This window comes from Orcinus orca, chromosome 5 (assembly GCF_937001465.1).
Source record: "Orcinus orca chromosome 5, mOrcOrc1.1, whole genome shotgun sequence".
In the NCBI taxonomy this organism is placed as follows: Eukaryota; Metazoa; Chordata; class Mammalia; order Artiodactyla; family Delphinidae; genus Orcinus; species Orcinus orca.
The window spans coordinates 20,259,030-20,281,783 of NC_064563.1; the positions used below are offsets into that span (position 1 = coordinate 20,259,030).

At 36.7% G+C, this 22,754-nt stretch overlaps 1 protein-coding gene and 1 non-coding gene across 3 annotated transcripts in view; both read right to left on the reverse strand.

Annotated features, from left to right (window-relative positions):
- RNF13 (ring finger protein 13) overlaps positions 1-22,754 on the reverse strand; it is a 137,270-nt gene that overhangs the window by 96,765 nt on the left and 17,751 nt on the right. For both annotated transcript variants that reach the window (XM_004278179.3, XM_033402746.2), the window contains exon 2: positions 11,595-11,724. In XM_004278179.3, the coding sequence (XP_004278227.1) occupies positions 11,595-11,708 (114 nt within the window). In that variant the 5' untranslated portion in view covers positions 11,709-11,724. The remainder of the gene's footprint in view (positions 1-11,594; positions 11,725-22,754) is intronic.
- LOC117195973 (U6 spliceosomal RNA) lies at positions 10,675-10,781 on the reverse strand. The gene has a single exon (XR_004475920.1). It is a non-coding gene; the product is annotated as a U6 spliceosomal RNA (small nuclear RNA).

Below are 22,754 nucleotides of genomic sequence, written 5' to 3' on the forward strand. Positions count from 1 at the left end.
AACAGCCAGCAAGCTCCAGTGCTGGACACCCCATGCTGAACAACTAGCAGGACAGGAACACAACCCCACCCATTAGCAGAGAGGCTGCCTAAAATCATAATAAGTTCACAGACACCCCAAAACACACCACCAGATGCAGTCCTACCCACCAGAAAGACAAGATCCAGCCTCATCCACCAGAACACAGGCACCAGTCCCCTCCACCAGGAAGCCTACACAACCCACTGAACCAGCCTTACCCAATGGGGCAGACACCGAAAACAACGAGAACTGGGAACCTGCAGCCTGTGAAAAGGAAAAGGAGACCCCAAACATAGTAAGTTAAGCAAAATGAGAAGACAGAAAAATACACAGCACATGAAGGAGCAAGGTAAAAACACACCAGACCAAACAAATGAAGAGGAAGTAAGCAGTCTACCTGAAAAAGAATTCAGAGTAATGATAGTAAAGATGATCCAAAATCTTGGAAAAAGAATGGAGAAAATACAAGAAATGTTTAACAAGGACCTAGAAGAACTAAAGAGCAAACAAACGATGAACACCACAATAAATGAAATTTAAAATTCTCTAGAAGGAATCAATAGCAGAATAACTGAAGCAGAAGAATGGATAAGTGACCTGGAAGATAAAATAGTGGAAATAATTACCGCAGGGCTTCCCTGGTGGCGCAGTGGTTGAGAATCTGCCTGCCAATGCAGGGGACACGGGTTCGAGCCATGGTCTGGGAGGATCCCACGTGCCGTGGAGCAACTAGGCCCGTGAGCCACAACTACTGAGCCTGCACGTCTGGAGCCTGTGCTCCGCAACAAGAGAGACCGAGATAGTGAGATGCCTGCGCACCATGATGAAGAGTGGCCCCCACTTGCCACAACTAGTGAAAGCCCTCGCACAGAAACGAAGACCCAACACAGCAAAAATAAATTGATTAATGAACTCCTACCCCCAACATCTTAAAAAAAAAAGTCACTGGAATCAGGACAAAAATATAGTAATAATAATAATTACCGCAGAGCAGAATAAAGAAAAAAGAATGAAAAGAATTAAGGACAATCTCAGAGACCTCTGGGACAACATTAAACGCACCAACATTCAAATTATAGGGGTCCCAGAAGAAGAAGAGAAGAAGAAAGGGATTGAGAAAATATTTAAAGAGATTATAGTTGAAAACTTCCCTAATATGGGAAAGGAAATAATCAAGTCCAGGAGTGCAGAGAGGCCCATACAGGATAAATCCAAGAAGAAACACACCAAGACACATATCGATCAAAATATCAAAAATTAAATACAAAGAAAAAATATTAAAAGCAGCAAGGGAAAAGCAGCAAATAACACACAAGGGAATCCCCATATGGTTAACAGCTGATCTTTCAGCAGAAACTCTGCAAGCCAGAAGGGACTGGCAGGACATATTTAAAGTGATGAAAAGGAAAAACCTACAACCAAGATTACTCTACCCAGCAAGGATCTCATCCAGATTTGACAGAGAAATTAAAACCTTTACAGAGAAGCAAAAGCTAAGAGAATTGAGCAGCACAAAACCAGCTTTACAACAAATGCTAAAGGAACTTCTCTAGGCAGGAAACCAAGAGAAGGAAAAGACCTACAATAACAAACCCAAAACAATTAAGAAAATGGTAATAGGGACATACATATCAATAATGACCTTAAATATAAATGGATTAAATGCTTCAACCAAAAGATACAAACTGGCTGGATGGATACAAAAACAAGACCCATATATATGCTGTCTACAAGAGACCCACTTCAGACCTAGGGATACACAGAGACTGAAAGTGAGGGGATGGAAAAAGATATTCCATGCAAATAGAAATCAAAAGAAAGCTGGAGTAGCAATTCTCATATCAGACAAAATAGACTTTAAAATAAAGACTATTACAAGAGACAAAGAAGGACACTACATAATGATCAAGGGATCAATCCAAGAAGAAGATATAACAATTGGAAATATTTATGCACCCAACATAGAAGCACCTCAATACATAAGGCAAATGCTAACAGCCATAAAAGGGGAAAACAACAGTAACACAATAATAGTAGGGGACTTTAACACCCCACTTTCACCAATGGACAGATCATCAAAAATGTAAATCAATAAGCAAACACAGGCTTTAAATGACACATTAAACAAGATGGACTTAGTTGATATTTACAGAACATACCATCCGAAAACAACAGAATACACTTTCTTCTCAAGTGCTCACGGAACATTCTCCAGGATAGATCATATATTGGGTCACATATCAAGCCTTGATAAATTTAAGAAAACTGAAATCGTATTAAGTATCTCTTCCGACCACAATGCTATAAGACTAGATATCAATTACAGGGAAAAAAACTGTAAAAAATACAAACACATGGAAGCTAAACAATATACTACTAAATAACCAAGAGATCACTGAAGAAAGCAAAGAGGAGGGCTTCCCTGGTGGCACAGTGGTTGAGAGTCCGCCTGCCAATGTAGGGGGACACGGGTTCGTGCCCCGGTCCGGGAAGATCCCACATGCCGTGGAGCGGCTGGGTCCATGAGCCATGGCCGCTGAGCCTGCGCGTCTGGAGCCTGTGCTCCGCAACGGGAGAGGCCGCAACAGTGAGAGGCCCGCGTACCACAAAAAAATAAAATAAAATAAAGAAAGCAAAGAGGAAATTTTAAAAAAACCTAGAAACAAATGACAATGAAAACAGGATGACCCAAAACCTATGGGATGCAGCAAAAGCAGTTCTAAGAGGGACGTCTATAGCAATACAATCCTACCTCAAGAAACAAGAAAAATCTCAAAAAACCAACCTAACCTTACACCTAAAGCAATTAGAGAAAGAAGAACAAAAAAACCCCAAAGTTAGCAGAGGAAAGAAATCATAAAGATCAGATCAGAAATAAATGAAAAAGAAATGAAGGAAATGATACCAAAGATCAATAAAACCAAAAGCTGGTTCTTTGAGAAGATAAACAAAATTGGTAAACCATTAGCCAGATTCATCAGGAAAAAAAGGGAAAAGACTCAAATCAATAGACTTAGGAATGAAAAAGAAGTAACAACCGACACTGCAGAAATACAAAGGATCATGAGAGATTACTACAAGCAACTATATGCCAATCAAATGGACAACCTGGAAGAAATGGACAAATTCTTAGAAAAACAAAACCTTCTGAGACTGAACCAGGAAGAAATAAAAAATATAAACAGACCAATCACAAGCACTGAAATAGAAACTGTCATTAAAAATCTTCCAACAAACAAAAGCCCAGGACCAGATGGCTTCACAAGAAAATTCTATCAAACATTTAAAGAAGAGCTAACACCTATCCTTCTCAAGCTCTTCCAAAATATAGCAGAGGGAGGAACACTCGCAAACTCATTTTATGAGGCCATCATCACCCAGATACCAAAACCAGACAAAGGTGTCACAAAAAGGGACTTCCCTGGTGGCACAGTGGTTAAGAATCTGCCTGCCAATGCAGGGGACACGGGTTCAAGCCTTGGTCCGAGGATGCCACATGCCGCGGGGGAACTAAGCCCGTGCACCACAACTACTGAAGCCCGTGCACCCAGAGCCCATGCTTCACAACAAGAGAAGCCACCGCAGTGAGAAGCCTGTGCACCACGACAAAGAGTAACCCTGCTCACCGCAACTAAAGGCAGCCCACGAACAGTAATAAAGACCCACTGCAGCCAAAAATAAAATATAAATAAATTTTTTAAAAAAAGACGTCACAAAAAAAGAAAACTACAGGCCAGTATCACTGATGAACACAGATGCAAAAATCCTTAACAAAATACTAGCAAACAGAATCCAACAGCACATTAAGAGGATCATACACCATTATCAAGTGGGGTTTATCCCAGGAATGCAAGGATTCTTCAATATACGCAAATCAATCAATGTGATACACGATATTAACAACTTGAATGATAAAAACCACATGATCATTTCAATAGATGCAGAAAAAGCTTTTGACAAAATTCAACGCCCATTTATAATAAAAACCCTCCAGAAAGTAGGCATAGAAGGAACGTACCTCAACATAACAAAGGCCATAAATGACAAACCCACAGCCAACATCCTTCTCAGTGGTGAAAAACTAAAACCATTTTCACTAAGATCAGGAGCAAGACAAGGTTGCCCACTCTCACTACTATTATTCAACATAGTTCTGGAAGTTTTAGCAACAGCAATCAGCAAAGAAAAAGAAATCAAAGGAATCCAGATCGGAAAAGAGGAGTAAAACTGTCACTGTTTGCAAAAGACATGATACTATACACAGAGAATCCTAAAGATGCTACCAGAAAACTACTAGAGTTACTCAATGAATTTGGTAAAGTAGCAGGATACAAAATGAATGCACAGAAATCTCTTGCATTCCTATACACTAATGATGCAAAATCTGAAAGAGAAATTAAGGAAACACTCTCATTTACCACTGCAACGAAAAGAATAAGATATCTAGGAATAAACCTACCTAAGGAGACAAAAGACCTGTATGCAGAAAACTGTATGATGCTGATGAAAGAAATTAAAGATGATACAAACATATGGAGAGATATACCATGTTCTTGGATTGAAAGAATGAACATTGTGAAAATGACTATACTACCCAAAGCAATCTACAGATTCAATGCAATCCCTATCAAACTACCAATGGCATTTTTCTCAGAACTAGAACAAAAAATTTCACAATTTGTATGGCAACACAAAAGACCCCGAATAGCCAAAGCAATCTTGAGAAAGAAAAACGGAGCTGGAGGAATCAGGCTCCCTGAATTCAGACTATACTACAAAGCTACAGTAATCAAGATAGTATGGTACTGGCACAAAAACAGATATATAAAACAATGGAACAGGCTAGAAAGCCCAGAGATAAACCCACACACACATGGTCACCTTATCTTTGAGAACGGAGGCAAGAATATACAATGGAGAAAAGACAGCCTCTTCAATAAGTGGTGCTGGGAAAACTGGACAGGTACACGTAAAAGAATGAAATTAGAACACTCCCTAACACCATACACAAAAACAAACTCAAAATGGATTAAAGACCCAATGTAAGGCCAGACACTATCAAACTCTTAGAGGAAAACATATGCAGAACACTCTATGACATAAATCACAGCAAGATCCTTTTTTGACCTACCTTTTTTGATAGGGAACGTGGGAGGGAGCCGCAAGAGGGAGGGGATATGGGGATATATGTATACATATAGCTGATTCACTTTGTTATACAGCAGAAACGAACACAACATTGTAAAGCAATTATACTCCAATAAAGATGTTTAAAAAAAGTGTACATAATATATTTTTTAAAAAAATTTAAGTTTTGGAAATAAAAACTAAGAAAACTAAAAAGAGTTCTTCCCACTTTCCTTGCTTTATTGATAGAGAAAGAATTTATGGGTGGGTTTTATAAACTTATGAGCTTTAGGTCTCTTTTTGGTAATGGAACTAACTCCTTTTCCATGTTGATGTTTCCCTGAGTTGCTGAATTTGACTGACTTTTTACTGCACCTGAGGATGGATCAAGGGAGGTCGTTTGGTGGGAAGGACAGCCTATAGATCACAGGACATAGAGCAATGATTTTAAGTGAGTCTACTAGAAACATTTCTAATTGTGTGGGGTAAAGTTATCTTTTTCATTTTGGTTTCAATGGATTGAATGACTTTTCACACTATTGATTTGAAATTAGGTCAGAGAATGTTAACTAGATTCTTATGTAGATTGCTGGTTTGGGTTATATCTCGAGAATTAGTACTAATGCATTTGTTTGATTATCATGATAATTATACTCTTTCTTCCCATTTTAGGAAATTATTCCAGAGACAAGAGCATAATAAATTATGTTTAAGTTGAAAAATAAAAAAATTAGGAAATGGAAAATCTACAACTGTATTAAAGTACTCTTTTATCACTTCCTATTACTTTTATTACTTCTTATTATTGAGTTCACTTTTTTGGTTAGAATTTCAGAAATAAAATATCTAGCTTGAACTACAGTACTTGTAACACTGACTTGGAATAAGTTTTGTTATCGAGTGAGACTCATTTTGAAACTGCTTTGCCTTTCCTCAGGAAGGCAGTTGTTAACTTTGCTCACACTGCTTTTTACAATCACATTGTTTAAATTAAAAAAAAAAAAGTTTCTATCATGAACAAGACAAACAGAAACATCTTTAATACAAAAGTGCTTTCTTTTTTAGTATGGTGGGGGGCAGGAGGAACGCTGCTGCTCATGAAATTAAAGCACACTCACTGTTAAAATTTTTGAAACAGAAAAAAAATTATTCCTCTCTGGAATCCCACTCTCAAAGATTACCATGTTGCGACTTTACTTATTTTGAAGAGGTCTTTTCTTAACCAGTTCTCCTCTTTGACAGCAGCCTTAACAGAAGATTTAATTCAATTCAGAAAGTAACAAATAGCTAACAATTATGGAGCATTTATGACATCATGCTAAACACCTGACAGGTATTCACTTATTTAAACCTTATGACAATCCTATAAAGTCAGCCACTATTATCATCATCCTCATTTTACAGATTGACTACAGAATAAAAATACTCTGCTTGAAAATAACTTGCTCTAGTAAATAAGAACCAGGATTCTAATCCAGGCAGTCTGGCCTCAGATCCCTGGCTCTTAACCCATTGCCCTACACTCTCTCTCCTCCAATCTCATTTTCATAAGTAAACTGAAATTTAAGAGATGTTAGGTAATTTGCCCAAGGTCATGGAGCTACAGAGTGGTAGAACTGGAATTCAACCCAGACTGTAACTCCCATTGCTGGAGCTCTTAACTACTTTGCTATATAATCCAATCCATTTACACCACCAACCACTGGGTGCTTCTCTCCTAACTCTGCCCACTGACCCCCACAAACACCTACCAAGCAACGAAATCTCTAACAAATCCCTACAACAGAATCAAACATGCCCCTGCCAATTCTAAAGCTCCATGTTTCTAAATATGAACCTACATAATTAATAACTTCATATTTCCTTTAAGGGTTAAAGAAAAGAGAAGCAATAAGAGATGAAAAGAGAATGAATTGCTAATTTAAAAAACCCAATAATCTGAAGTTCCAAGGAATAAATGTTATTAAAAGAAAATATGAAGGACTTCCCTGGTGGTCCAGTGGTTAAGACTCTGCACTTCCACTGCAGGGTGCACAGGTTCGATCCCTGGTCAAGGAACTAAGATCCTGCATGCTGTGAGGCACAGCCAAAAAAAATTTTTTTAAAAAGAAAAGAAAAGAAAGAAAAGAAAATATGAAAGAACTAAATCTCCAAGGAAAAGCTATTAATCAACTCAAATATTTATTGAATTCCTACTGTGTAATTCTTCTAGGTACCAGAAACAAAGTTTAGTAAGACACAGTCCTGCCTTCCAGGTACCCATGATCTAAGGGGCTTACTGACTAGTCAGCAACACACTATACAGTAGCATCTCCATATCCTCTTAAAACTCACCAACCAGTTGGACAAATACTGTTGTCAGGGAATTAACAGTCAAGTGGGAGAATTCAACTGCCAAAAATAAAAACATTTGGCATACCAATAGCATGACTTAAACTGACTTTATCTTTTCAAAAGCAACATCCTAATACCTGTCCAAAATAGAACTAGAATCAACCTGATATCCAACATACTTAAATTTTATTATTACAAACCCAGATTTCAGGGGTGTTCTTATTCAGCTAAAAGAAAGAGCTAATATTTTCTACCTCTTGACGCACTTCCTTTGAATGTCTGTGTTAACACATCTAGTTCCTCTGCCTCAATTTTTAGTTCGCCTTTTTCCTAGTTACATGACTCCACAGCCCACTTCCCACCAGCTATCTCTGCATTCCTGTCAGCCTCTATCTTTAGTGTCAACATAAAGACCAGATTTAAGCAGCTCTCAGGGATAGTTCCTTTCACTAGATGACAACATACATTCCACACCTACCTGCCTGAGGCACAGGGAACACTGCTGGCAGGGACTGATTATTCTTCTATATCTTTTTGTTTTGTATCTACATTAAAAAATACAACTTAGGCAGTCACATACACTGCTCAAGTGAGTGAGTGAAAGATGATGAGAATGTTAATTATACAGAAGATAACAAAGATAAAACATTTACTATGTGTCAGATACTGTTCTAAGCAGTTTACCTTATTTAATCATCACTACAACACTCCAGTTTACAAATTAAAAAACGGAGGTATTTATAGTGACTAAGTAATTTGATCCATATCACATAGCTAGTCAAGTTCCCAGAGCAGTCCACTGAAAATCATTTAACCCATCACGTAGCTGAACCACAGAATAACAGTTCACTTCAGGTGAAAAAGAAAGAAGACAAGGAGTGGCAGATGTTAGAATCAACAGAGGAAAAAAATAGAGAGAGAGAATGAAAGAAAACAAAGGAGAAAAGAGAAACAAGGAGAACTCCACTCCCTGTTCAGTCTATAAATCCTCTACCTCATTTCAAAAGTCATACTAAGACTATTCCAAGGACTTCGGGGACCAATTTGAAGAAGAGATCTGAATAGCAATGGACTCAGTCCTTTAAAGGTTCTACTTCCACTCCATCTCAAAAAGATCCAGACTATTCTAGAAAAATCTAATCAACCAGTTTCCTACTAAAGAGGGTAACACAGGGTGAGAAATCTCATAGGGATTAGATTTGCTATGCCCTCAAAAAGCTACGGTATAGAAAACAGCCTGGCTCTCTCAAGTTCTACAATGATTCTAGGCCCTTCCACAAGAGCTACGGTATGAAAAAGCATGGCTGAGGACCACATTAAGCTTTGGTCAGCAACAATTCTGGCCCTTCTATTTCTCACTTAATGTCGTTAAGCAAATCGCTTGCACCCAGAAAGAAAAACCAGTAAATCCTTTGCATAGCACCTAGAGTATAGGCATACACACACACACATCACACGTACAGATACAGTTAATTCTTCTTTTCTAGCTTCACATAAATGAGAAACAGGAAATATATACACTTTCTAGTGTAGAGGACAGTAAGACAGTAGCCCAGAAAGGACTACAAAGGTTTTGAGGAGCAACCTTCTTCTCTAAAAACTCTGCTATCCACCATCAAACATAAGGCCATTATGCTGCCTGCATCTGCCTCACAAGATGCGGTGTTGCTCCAGGACCTTGCTTCAGACATACATCATGGGAGACTTACAGAGGAATACCCAAGCCCCAACTCTCCCATCCTTTCCCCAAGTTCAGAGGACTTGGCTTAAGTACCTACTGTTAAGGACTGAATGCTTGTGTCCCCCCAAAATTCATATATTGAAGCCCTAAGGAAACGTGATAGTTCTAGGAAGTGAGGTCTTTGGGAGGTAATTAGGTTTAGGTGAGGTTATGAGGGTGGAGTCACCATGATGGTATTTGTGTCCTTATAAGAAGAGGAATATAGATTAGAGCTTCCTGCTTCTGTCACCACGTGAAGACACAGCAGCAAGGTGGCCATCTGTAAGCCAGGAAGAGGGCCTTCACCAAGAACTGAATCTGCTGGCACCTGGATCTCGGACTTCCCAGGTTCCAGAACTGACCATATGGAGGAAATGTCTGAGGAAATGGTGAAATGAAAGAGATAATTTGTGAACTTGGCTGAAAGGCTACACAATTGGTCTGAAAGTTTTTTCAAACTGTCACAAATCTAAAAAAAAAAAAAAATTCCAGTATATTCACTGGAAAAAATTTGCATGTAAGTGGAACCACGCAGTTCAAACCTGTGCTGTTCAAGGGTCGACTGCATAAAGAAAACTCCAGGTTCAGAGTGGATTGATGGCAGAAAACCAGAGTGAACAGTCTAGATGCAAGCCAAGCTCTCAAGATTAAAAAGTCAAGATGGAAGGAAAAGCTCATCAGGTTTTTGGTGACCCTCAGCAGAATTCGTCCAAATGGAAGCCTGTCCAATAAGAAGAGCAAATCTACGGGTCTGTGAGGAACCATTACACCAATTTCCATAGTGGCTGCACCATTTTATATTCACACCAACAATACCAAGGGTTCCAGTTTCTCCACATGTTTGTCAATACTTATTTTCTGGGTTTTGATAACAGCCATCCTAATGGTTATGATAACAGCCATCCTAATGGTTATGATATGATATCTCATTGTGGTTTTGATTTGCATTTCTCTAATAATTAGTGATTTGAACATTTTTTTTTGTGCTTACTGGCCATTTGTACATCTTCTTTGGAGAACTGACTATTCAATTTTTTTGTCCATGTTTAAATCTAGTTGTTTATTTTTTTTGTTGTTAAACAGTAGGAGTTCTTTATATATTCTAGATGTTACTCCCTAATTAGATATATGATTTGCAAATATTTTCTCCCATTCCATGGATTTCCTGTTCACTCTCTTGATACGTTCTTTGAATGCACAAACGTTTTAAATTTTGATGTAGTCCAATTTATCTATTTTTTTTCTTTTTATACCTGTGTTTTTGGTGTTATAGCCAAGAAATCATTGCCAAATCCAAACTCATGAAGTTTTTCCCATATGTTTTCTCCTAAGTGTTTTTTTAGTATTAGCTCAGCTCTTATGTTTAGGTCTTTGATTCACTTTAAGTTAATCTTTTGTATATGGTGTAAGGTACGAGCTCAACTTCATTCTTTTGCATGTGAATATTCAATTTTCCTGGCACCATTTGCTGAAAAAATATGGAACACTTTACAAATTTCCATGTTATACTTGTGCAGGGGCCATGCTAATCTTCTCTATATCATTCCAATTTTAGTTTATGTGCTGCCAAAATGAGCATTAGATGTCTTTCAAAGTTAAAATTTTCTTTTGGATTTCTCAAAGAGCCCCTGGAAAATCACAATGATTTATACATTTATCTTACAAAAAGAGAGATGCCAGAAATATTTTAGGTTATTTTGATATACTTTATACTCCTGAACTAGCTCATCACTATGTAAGGAATTCATGAGAATTATCAAATGAAAAGATAATTTTGTACAGATTAAATGTTATTCATATAAAATTTTCTGAGATTGTACATCGTGCAAAATAAACTGACAGGATCAAGAGATTTGTTAATGCCTTCGTTGTCCATGATGTAATCTAAACCAAGGAAAAGTATTAATAAAACTCTTAAGAATGGAAAAGAAAAGAGATAAGACCATTATGCTTCGCTTCTGACTCATTAATGTTAACTTCAGGTTGAAATTTTCTATGGACATCTTGTACAATTTTTTAACATATCACTATCAAAGTCATTACAGATACACCAATTACCAAGAAAAACAGTAAGATTCTACATAAAACACACAGCATTTAAATATATGTGCTCATCAGCACTCAAGACAGCACACACTCTCAAGAGCAACAACATTTATCACGTACTTATTGTACATGAGACCTTATTAAACATCAAGCAATAAAATAATGAGCAAGGTTCCCCCACTTTCAAGTAATAGCTATGCACGTGCACCTGTATGTTTGTAAACACTTTGTAAGATTCCATTATTTTGTTATTGTATAACACTCCATTATTTAGGTCTTTTTAAAAACTTTTCTTTTAAGAGATGTTTTTAGGCATGAATAAATTTTACTGTTTAAATTTACTTACTGCTAAAATGTCTGCTTCTACAGGCAGTAGGTTTAGGAATGCAAAGAGCTGGACAGTCAAGATGGTATAGACTTGCGTGGCCGACAGCATGAGCATCCCGATGGAGAGCAGCATCTCGCTATAAAATCACCTGGAAGACAAATAGATGAATAACAATAAGTTCTGGTGCATTGTCCTTGAAAATAAGTTATTTGATATATTAGTTCCTGATGTCCAAAAATATCTCTTAATTACAAACATGGATTAAGATTAAAATGAAACTTGTATTTCAAAAGCACAATTGTTTACACAGATTTGGACATTTAGGTAAACACCCAGTGTTAGTCAATACCTACATAACTCATGGTGACTAAGTTCTATATTTTGGCCACAAAATAAAGATCCTCCCACAGTTCTCAGTTTATAGTACAGCTTGTCTACCAACTCAATTATGGGACAAGCAAGATTTCAATCAAAATAATGATTAAAAATGCACAAGCACCTTTGATTTAAACTTTTTTAGAAAGAATTTTATAATTTGTAAATTTACTTTTTGTTTATTCTTGAATATTGTACCCACATTAGCGTACTTTTTTTAAATGGCCATTTATTATAAAGTAATACTTTTTGCCCTTTTCCTCCTGGCAATATATACATACCTTTCTGCCTCTCTACATCCCAATGGCAATAGTGCAGCTACCTCTCCCAACCTCACCCAATTCTCTACATGAATCCCTATCTATCTTGCAGCAAAAAGTACCATGAAAGAACTCAATGTTAACCAAGTAAGTAACAAAATTCTCATTGGTAAGCCTCAACCAATTGTATAACATACTTCTTAAGTGGTGAGAATGAAGTTTACAAAGACAAGAGCCTTTATAATAAATATTTCATTAAATACCACAAATTCATGTAATAGCAATTTTGATGATGATTGCTGTTGGTAAAGCTCTGGACTTAGAGACTACCAGAGAGACTCATAATGACTCTTTGACACACACTGAAAGAGAGATACCTCGAATAATTTTTGAACTACCATCTTACAAAGCCATTAATAACAGAGATGAAATAAAGGTGAAAATACGTTAAACATATAGATCTATCCCAGAGACAGAAAGTAAATTAGTGGTTGCCTGGGGATGGGAGTAAGAATCAGGCAGAGAGGGGGGACAAACAGAAATGGGAATGACCACTCATGGAAATGGGGTTTCTTTTTGGGATGATGAAAATGTTCTAAAATTAGATTGCGCCGATGATTGCACAACTCTACAAATAAACTAAAAATCACTGCACTTTTTACTTTAAATGGGTAAATTTTATGGTGTATCATATCTCAATAAAGCTGTTTTTAAAATGCATAGATTTGTTGGTATTAGTTTCTTAAGTAAAATAGATTTTATAATATAGCTCTGTTGAGAAAAGAGTTAACACAGCAGGTCTGAGACTGCTATCCTTAGAAAGGCCTGCTTACAAGGTTGGCCCTTTGCAGGCATCTGAGGACTTAAGATTTCAGGAGGGTTCCCATCATTCTCTGATAAGAACAGCTCATTGTGCCTGAATTCTGCAAACAATGTGGTTTATGTTGAATACCTACTTTCTTTCTGGGAGTCTGAAATTTTGGTATATGCTAGGTGGAGGATGCCTACCTGAATAGCCCCCAATATAAACCCTGGGCACTGAATCTCTAATGAGCTCCCCTGGTAGACATTTCACATGTGTCATCATAACTCACTGCTGAGAAGTTAAGCGTATCCCCTGAGACTCCACTGAGAGAGACTCTTAAAAGCTCACACCCGGTTTTCTCTGGATTTTACCCCATGTGCCTTTTCCCTTTGCCAACTCTGCTTTGTATCCTTTCACTGTAATAAATCATAGTCATGAGTACAATCATATGCTGAGTCCTGTAAGTCCTTCTAGTGAATCACTGAACTTGGGGGTGGTCTTGGGGACCCCCATCATAACCACATTATACAATTTCTAGGCAGAAATCATACCATAAAAACATATAAATCCTTATAAAATAAGATATAGTTGCTACTAAATTTTGCTAGAAAAAATAAATACACAGTATTTTGATCACTGACCTGTTTGGGAAACTTAACCTGAATAAGAACTATGACTTCCCTTGTAAAGTTTTGGAATTCCCAGCTAACTTTAGGGGAGCGAGATGAACTGAGAGTTTAGAGGTGAAATAACTCTTAAGGATAGGAATGATAATAAGCACAACAACTATAACTGACCACTTACTAACCGGACATTGCTCTAAGCATGTTATTGAATTTAAGTCATCTAATCCTAACAACACCCTATAAGGTATCATTTCATAGTTGGGGAAAACTTAGGCCCTATTAGGGAACTTGTCCAAGATCAAATAATGAATAATAGCAGAGCCAGTATTCAAACCCAGGCAGTTGATGTCCAAAAGGTAGAGTAATGGATCTATGCTTACACGGGTACTCAAGGGCTTCAAACCAATGTTCATGGCACAGCAGCCATTGGAGTATTTACTTCTTTTGCTCTGTGTGTGTGTGTGTGTGTGTGTGTGTGTGTGTACTCAATAATATGCAGTGGGTTTTGGTTATACTTTTTATTGCCTTTTTTAAAATAACACATTCAGGACTTTTTAAAGTCTCTATTTACAAAACTAATTCTTGTTCATTGTAGAAAATGTGTGAAAAATTAAAATCACTCATAATCACCAAATAAAAGAATAACCAGTGTCCATATTTTGATGTATAACCTCCTATCCTTTCAGTTATGTGTAAATTCAAATATATATTTAGCAAAATCGGGATACACTATAGATGTTTTGTTAACTATTCTCTTCACTTACTGTATTATGAATATTTTCCTAATTCATTACTATATTTGAAAAAATTAAAACTTTCAAACCCTGTACCATAACATCCCCTCAAGAACCCTTACAGACAGCAGTCCATGAGACCCGCTAGGGCTTCCACCCCTTTCAAACACTACTTTTTTTAAAAATCTATCTCATATACTGGGTTCCCATATATGACTTTGATATACAAAATGAAAACTACTGGTCTAAAACAGGATGTATAATGACCACATGATATTCCGTATAAATGTTCTATAATGGATTTAATGGAATCCATATTGTTGGAGATTGAATTTGCTTCTTCTTATAAACTCTGCAGTAAATATTCTTATAGTTAAACCTTACAGGTACATCCTTAATTTTTTTAGATTAAAGTCACAGAAGTGAGTGGTAGTAGTATAACTGTGGTAAGGAATATGAGATCTAGTATTAGACAAACCTAAGTTTATATCTCAGCACTGCCACATGCTAACAGTGTGATTCTGAGGCAAAATTATTAAATTGCTTCATCTGTAAAAGGAGATTATTTAGGATTTAAAAGACAACTGTGGTGAATAAATACAAAAATGCATATAAGGACTTAACACAACAGTGAAATACAGGAGGAAAAGAGTTTGGGTGGTGATGCCAGTAGATGAGGGAGAAAATACAGAAGGAGAACTACAGTTAGTGGAAGTGAGAGCAATTTGGTAATTTTTTCACTTAATGTTTATAAAACATTCTAGTGAACATGTAAACAGTGATAAATAGAAGTCAGGAGCTCTACCCAAGGCATAAGAGAGATTTAGGAATCATCAACAAACAGGTGATAACTAAAGTGATCTTAATGTAAAAGTAAAAATTAAAAAGAGAAGAGGGCTAAAGAAAACTCTGTCTAAATTTAGGTAGAAACAGAAAGCAGAGAAAAGAAAGAGAGAAAGAGATTGATTTCACAAAAGACTAGAAAAAAAAAAGAACTTTAAAATGAATGTGGGGGAAGGAAGGCAGTTAGTCAACAGAAGTAAATGTTGGAGAAGAGGCAAAAAGGTCTACAATTTTCACATTTTAAGAGTCTGTCCAGGGAATTCCCTCGCGGTCAGTGGTCAGGACTCCGTGCTTTCACTGCTGAGGGCCTGGGTTTGATCACTGGTCGGGGAACTAAGATCCCACATGCCGCGCAGTGTGGCCAAAAAGAAAAATTGTTTAAAAAAAAAAAGAGTCTGTCCAAACTAAACAATTTAAGTTTCCAGTAATCGAACAGGTGCCCTTGCTCTTGCTCTGATCAGCTCACTGTTTCAAGAATGCACCCTGCTGTTGCCAGCACTAAATCTTTATTCGTGTATTATCCAGAAGCTAAAATATACTCTACCTACAAAGGAAAAACTATGAATCCTATAAAATCGCATGCAAAATTTTATGTATGTATAGATACATGCAGTTTCTTGAAAAAGGTCCATGGTTGTTAATGCAGTCTCCAAAAAAAGCACAATAGGGTTTTTCTGTTGTTAAATCTTCCCTTCTCCAAGAAGTTTTCTGCAAGGAAAGGTTAAACAAGCTTAAATCCTTTGTTACTTTCTCCCAGCACTTAAACTACTGGGTTGGGATAAATATAGACTGTCAACTGTATCACTAGGCAACATTATTTATTGTAAAAATGACTTTCTAATTGGTGAAAACTGTAAAGACTGTATGTAGGTTAACTGTAAAAATCCTTGAGAGACACCAAACAGGTTTCTAGAGATGTATCCATTCCCACCATCTCTGATCATACCTAATTTTGCCTTCTATTTGACAAAATTGTACTACTAATTATAAACAAACATTTTATCTTAAATTAGCTACTTGACTCTGTCTAAAGGGTTTTCCAACTGGCAAATTCTCATTCTACTTTTCATCAGTCTATATCACCTAAGATGTATTCTTGCCAAAATTATTTTAACCCAGTTCTAACAAGCCTTTAGCTCTAACTTCAAGTTTACAAGAAATACATGGAATAGAATTAAATAAGTAAAATAAAATGGATGTGTTACTTGAGGGCATTGCACCAATTCCTATAAAATTAAATGGAATAAACAAAACAGTGTAGGGGGACAGAATGGGAGAACAGCATGAGACTGTTGTACATTAAAAGAGATAAAAAACATTACATCCAAATGCCAAACACAGGTTCAAGCAAACCAACAATAAAAATACAATTTAGGAACAAGAGGGACAATGTGAATGTAGTCTAGGTATTAGATAAATTTTTTAAAATAATTGTTGATTTTCTAGGTATGATGACAGTATTGTGGTCATATGAGAAAGTCCCTATTTCTAGAGCTGCCTACTGAAATCCTTAGGAATGAAATGTCATGATATCTGTAATTTACTTTAAAATTCTCCAGCCAAAAAAAATAAATAAACCAAAACACTAATCAACGTTAAATCTAGGAGAAAATTATATTGAGGTTCATTATACTATTTCTCTACTTTTCTATATGTTTGGTAATTTGTATAATAAGTTTTATTAATTCAGTGAATAAATAACTGTTTTAACTCTTCAGTGACCTTTTTATAGAAGGCCTTCAGCCTCATTTCTTTTAATATGGTATAATACACACAACATAAAATTTACCATTTTAAACATTTTTAGGTGTAAGGTTTAGGTTAGTGACATTAACTACATTCAAATTGTTGTGTAACCATCACCACCATCCATCTCCAGAACTTTTCCCTCTTCCCAAAGTGAAACTCTGTACTCATTAAATACTGATTTCCCATTCCCCCTCCCCCTAGCCTCCAAGCAACCACTATTCTACTTTCTATCTCTATGAATTTTACCACTCTATATCAGGTAACTGATATAAGTGGAATCACTTTATGTCTATTTATGTCTGGCTTATTTCACTTAGCATGTCTTTAAGATTCGTCCACGGGCTTCCCTGGTGGAGCAGTGGTTGAGAGTCCGCCTGCTGATGCAGGGGACATGGGTTTGTGCCCTGGTCCGGGAAGATCCCACATGCCGCGGAGCGGCTAGGCCCGTGGCCCATGGCCGCTGAGCCTACACGTCCGGAGCCTGTGCTCCACAACAGGAGAGGCCCGCATACCGCAAAAAAAAAAAAAAAAAAAAAAGATTCATCCACATTGTAGAATATGTCAGAATTTCCTTCTCTTTTCAGGCTGAATAATATTCCATTATATGTATTTACATTTTGTTTATCCATTTATCTATCAATGGATGCTTTGGTTGATGCCACCTTTTGGCTACTGTGAACAATGCTGCTTTGAACATGGCTGTACAAATATCTGAGTCCCTGCTTCTTTTGGGTATATATCCAGAAGTGAAATTGCTGGATTATATGGCAATTCTATATTCAATTTATTTGAGGAATCACATACCATTTTCCACAACAGCTGCACCATTTTACATTCCCACCAGCAATACATAAGGGTTCCAACTTCTTCATATCCTCGACAGCACTTATTTTCTGTTTGATAACAGCCACAGTAATGGATATAAAGTGGTATCTCATTGTGGCTTTGATTTGCACTTCTCTAATGATTAGTGATGTTGACCTCTTTTCATATGCTTATTGGCCTTCTGTATATCTTCAATGGAGAAATAATTATTCAAATCCATTGCCCATTTTTTAAATTGAAGTATACCTGATTTACACTGTTGTGTTAGTTTCTAGTACACCAAAGTGATTCGGATATATGTGTGTGTGTGTATGTATATTCTTTTTCAGATTATTTTACATTATAGGTTATTACAAGCTAGTGAATATACTTTGCTGTATAGCCCTATACCGTAGGACCTTGTTGTTTATCTATGTTATATATAGTAGTGTGTGTATGTTAATCCCAAACTCCTAAGTTATCCCTCCCCCTCTACCTTTCCCTTCTGGTAACCATAAGTTTGTTTTCTATGTCTTTGAGTCTATTTCTGTTTTGTAAATAAGTTCATTTGTATCATTTTTTTAGATTCCACATATAAGTGATATCATATGATATTTGTCTTTCTCTGACTTACTTCACTTAGTATGATAATCTCTAGGTCCATCCACGTTGCTGCAAATGGCATTATTTCATTCTTTTTCTGGCTGAGTAATATTCCATTGTGCGTGTGTGTGTGCGTGTGTGTATACACACATATATATACACACCACATCTTCATTATCCATTCATCTGTCGATGACACTTAGGTTGCTTCCATGTCTTGTCCTTTGCCCATTTTTAATCGGGTGGTGGTTGTTGTTGAGTTTTGAAAGTTCTTTATATATTCTGCATATATTTCCCTTATGATATATATGATTGAAATATATTTTCACCAATTCCATGGGTTGTCTTTTCACTCTGCATAGTGTCCTTTATATACCCAAGTTTTTAATTTTGAGGAACCAACTCTTGATTTTGTTACTTTTCTACTGGCCTTGTGAATTTGAGAACCTTTGAACTGGGGCTGGTACATGTGGTTATCCACATGGCTTAAGAGCACAGATGCCAGTTACTCATCTAATGCTGTTCTGGTAGTTGCAAAATTTAAAAACTTCCCCAAGCAGCAGAGTAATCCTAACCTCACATTTAAGTCTGTGACAATACCATGCAACTCATCTACACAAAACTATATTCTAAACTTCATTTTACAGATGGGGATGCATTTAATAAGTGTTTAAGACCAACATTACTTTCAGGAATTTGCTTTCCAAATAATCTTTAATTCTGAAGATGACTCACATTCTGACATCAACTAGTTCAGTACCAAATAACACTCATAAAACAGCTAACCATCGCCATAAGAAAGCCTCTGAATAAGCTCATATTCCATTGGTTCTCAAGCTACTCTTGTGTATCAATGGGATTTCAAAAACTTGACCAAAATGCCCCACTGATAAAATAATGGTAATCTTTTCCTAATTTGAAAAAATATTTAATAGGTAGTAATTTCAATTTACTTTTCTCCATAAATGTATCTTATACTACAAAACGCATCAAAAAGATATGTACTATAGAAAGCACTAACAGAAAAAAATACCTGAATAGCTAGTTAACTATTTTACTGTAAAATTTATAATAGCCAAATCACATTGCATTAAATAGATTTTTTTTTTTTTTTACAAATGTGCTCATGGTCATGTATGTTTATTATATATATATGGTACTATAAAATTTCCTCCAAAACAGTGTTCTCAATTCATACAAGTGACTATATCAATAACTTCACAGTATTCCTTAAAAAGCATCATGACTTCCAAGAGTTCAACTGAGAACTACTAATATATACTACAGTTAAGTTTCCATAAAGCATAGTTTTTAATGCTTTTAATGAAACGGTTGAGAGACTGTCATGAGAAAAAGTAAAAAAAAACGACAACAGGGCTTAACTTTTTAAGCAAAAATGAAATACCCAATAGTTCTTTGCAAGGAAACTGAAGGTTGCCCAGCTAATTTCTCTAACATGAAGCCATCTAAACTAAAAGCAAGCCTCATCTAAGATGTTTTACTTTTACTGTCAACCAATGTTTTTCAGATTCCGCAACAATCTGATTTTTCCAACAAATGAAACAAAATAAGCAAAATTTTAATTTTAAAAGGTTAGCAAACAGGTTTCTCCAAAACATCAATTCTTTCCAACCTCTGAGACTCACACAAACTATTCCCAATGTTTAGTGTTACCCTGATCCCCAAACCAGACAAGGACAACACACACGCAAAAAAAATTATAGGCCAGTATCTCTGATGAACATAGATGCAAAATCCTCAACAAAATACTAGCAAACTGAATACAACAACACTTTAAAGGATAATCATAATCAAGTAGAATTTATTTCAGGGATGCAAGGATAGTTCAACATTCACAAATCAATGTGATACATGACATTAACAAATGAAAGATAAAAATCATTTGATCATTTCAACAGATGCAGAAAAAGCATTTGACAAGATTCAACACTCATTTATGTAAAAACTCTCAATAAAGTGGGTATAGAAGCAACGTATCTCAACATAATAAAGGCCATATACAACAAACCCACAACTAACATCACACTCAAAAGTGAAAAACTGAAAGCTATCCCTCTAAATTGAGGAATAAGACAAGGATGCCCACTCTTGCCACTCTTATTCAACATATCACTGGAAGTCCTAGCCATAGCAATTAGGCAAGAAAAAGAAATAAAAGGTATCCAAATTGGAAGAAGTAAAACTGTCACTATGTGCAGATGACATGCTTTTATATATAAAAAACCCTAGGGGACTCCCCTGGCAGTCCAGTGGTTAAGACTTCACCTTCCAATGCATGGGGTGCAGGTTCAATCCTGGTCAGGGAGCTAAGATCCCACATGCCTCATGGCCAAAAAAGCAAATCATAAAACAGAAGCCATATTGTAACAAATTCAATAAAGACTTAAACAATGGTCCACATCAAAAAAAAGAAAATCTTAAAAAAAAAACCCTAAAGACTCTAACAAAAAACTGTTAGAAATAATGAACTAATACAGTAAAGTTGCAGAGCACAAAATTAATATGCAAAAATCTACTGCATTTGTATACACTAAAAACAAATTAGCAGAAAGAGAAATTAAGAGCACAATCCAATTTACAATCACAACAAAAAGAATAAAATACCTAGGAATAAATGTGATCAAGAAAGTGAAAGACCTGTACACTGAAAGACACTGTTAAATGAAACTGTAGACACAAAGAAATGAATATATATTCCATGCTCATGGACTGAAAGAATTAACATTGTTAAAAGGTTCATATCATCTAAAGCAGCCTACAGATTCAATGCAATCTCTATCAAAATCCCAAGGACATTTTTCACAGAAATAGAACAAAAAAATCCTAAAATTATATGGAACCACAAAAGACCGCAAATAGCCAAAGCAATCCTAAGTAAAAGAACAAAGCTGGAGCTTCCCTGGTGGCGCAGTGGTTGAAAGCCCACCTGCCGATGCAGGGGACACGGGTTTGTGCCCCGGTCTGGAAAGACCCCACATGCCGCAGAGCGGCTAGGCCCGTGAGCCACGGCTGCTAAGCCTGTGCGTCCAGAGCCTGTGCTCCACAACGGGAGAGGCCACAACAGTGAGAGGCCCACATACCGCAAAAAACAACAACAACAACAACAAAAAAACAGAACAAAGCTGGAGACATCACGCTCCCTAACTTCAAATTATAATACAAAGCTATAGTAACCAAAAAGCATAGTATTGAAAGAAAAACAGACATAGATTAATGGAACACAGCTGAGAGCCCAAGAACAAATCCATACCTACATGGACAATTAATTTATGACAAAGGAGCAGAAAACCACAATGGAGAAAGGATAGTCTCTTCAATAAATATTGGGAAAACCAGACAATCGTATGGAAAAAAATGAAACCAGACCACTATCTCATACCATACATAAAAATCAACTAAAAATAGATTAAGGACTTAATGTAAGACCTAAAACCATAAAACTCAATAGAAGAAACCATAGGTAGTGCACTCTTTAATATCACCCTTAGCAATACGTTTCTGAGTATGTCTCCTCAGGCAAAGGAAACAAACAAAAACAAATGGGACTACATCTAACTAAAAAGCTTCTGCACAGCAAAGGAAATCACCTATAAAATGAAAAGACAACCTACTGAATGGGAAAAGATATTTGCAAATCATACGTCTGATAAGGGGTTAATATACAAAACATATAAAGAGCTCATAAAACTCAATAGCAAAAAACCAAACAACCCAATGTAAAAATGAGCACAGGACCAGAAACGTCAATTTTCCAAAGAACACACAGATAGACAAAAGGCACTGAAAACATAATCAACATCACTATTACAGAAGTGCAAATCAAAACCACAATGAGAAGACTAGGAACCAAGATGGCGGAGTAAAAGGACGTGCTCTCACTCCCTCTTGTGAGAACACCAGAATCACACCTAGCTGCTGGACAATCATCAACAGGAAGACACTGGAACTCACCAAAAAAGATAACCCACATCCAAAGACAAAGGAGAAGCCACAATGAGATGGTAGGAGGGGTGCAATCACAGTAAAATCAAATCCCATAACTGCTGGATGGGTAACTCACAGACTGCAGAACACTTATAACACAGAAGTCCACCCACTGGAGTGAAGGTTCTGAGCCCCACGTCCAGCTTCCCAAGCTGGGGATCCAGCAACAGGAGGAGGATTTCCTAGAGAATCAGACTTTGAAGCCTAGTGGGATTTGATTGCAGAACTTTGACAGGACTGGGGAAAACAGAGACTCCACACTTGAAGGGCACACACAAAGTAGTGTGGGCATGAGGACCCAGGAGAAGAAGCAGTGACCCCAGGGAAGACTGAACCACACCTACCTGCTAGTGTTGGAGGGTTTCCTGCAGAGG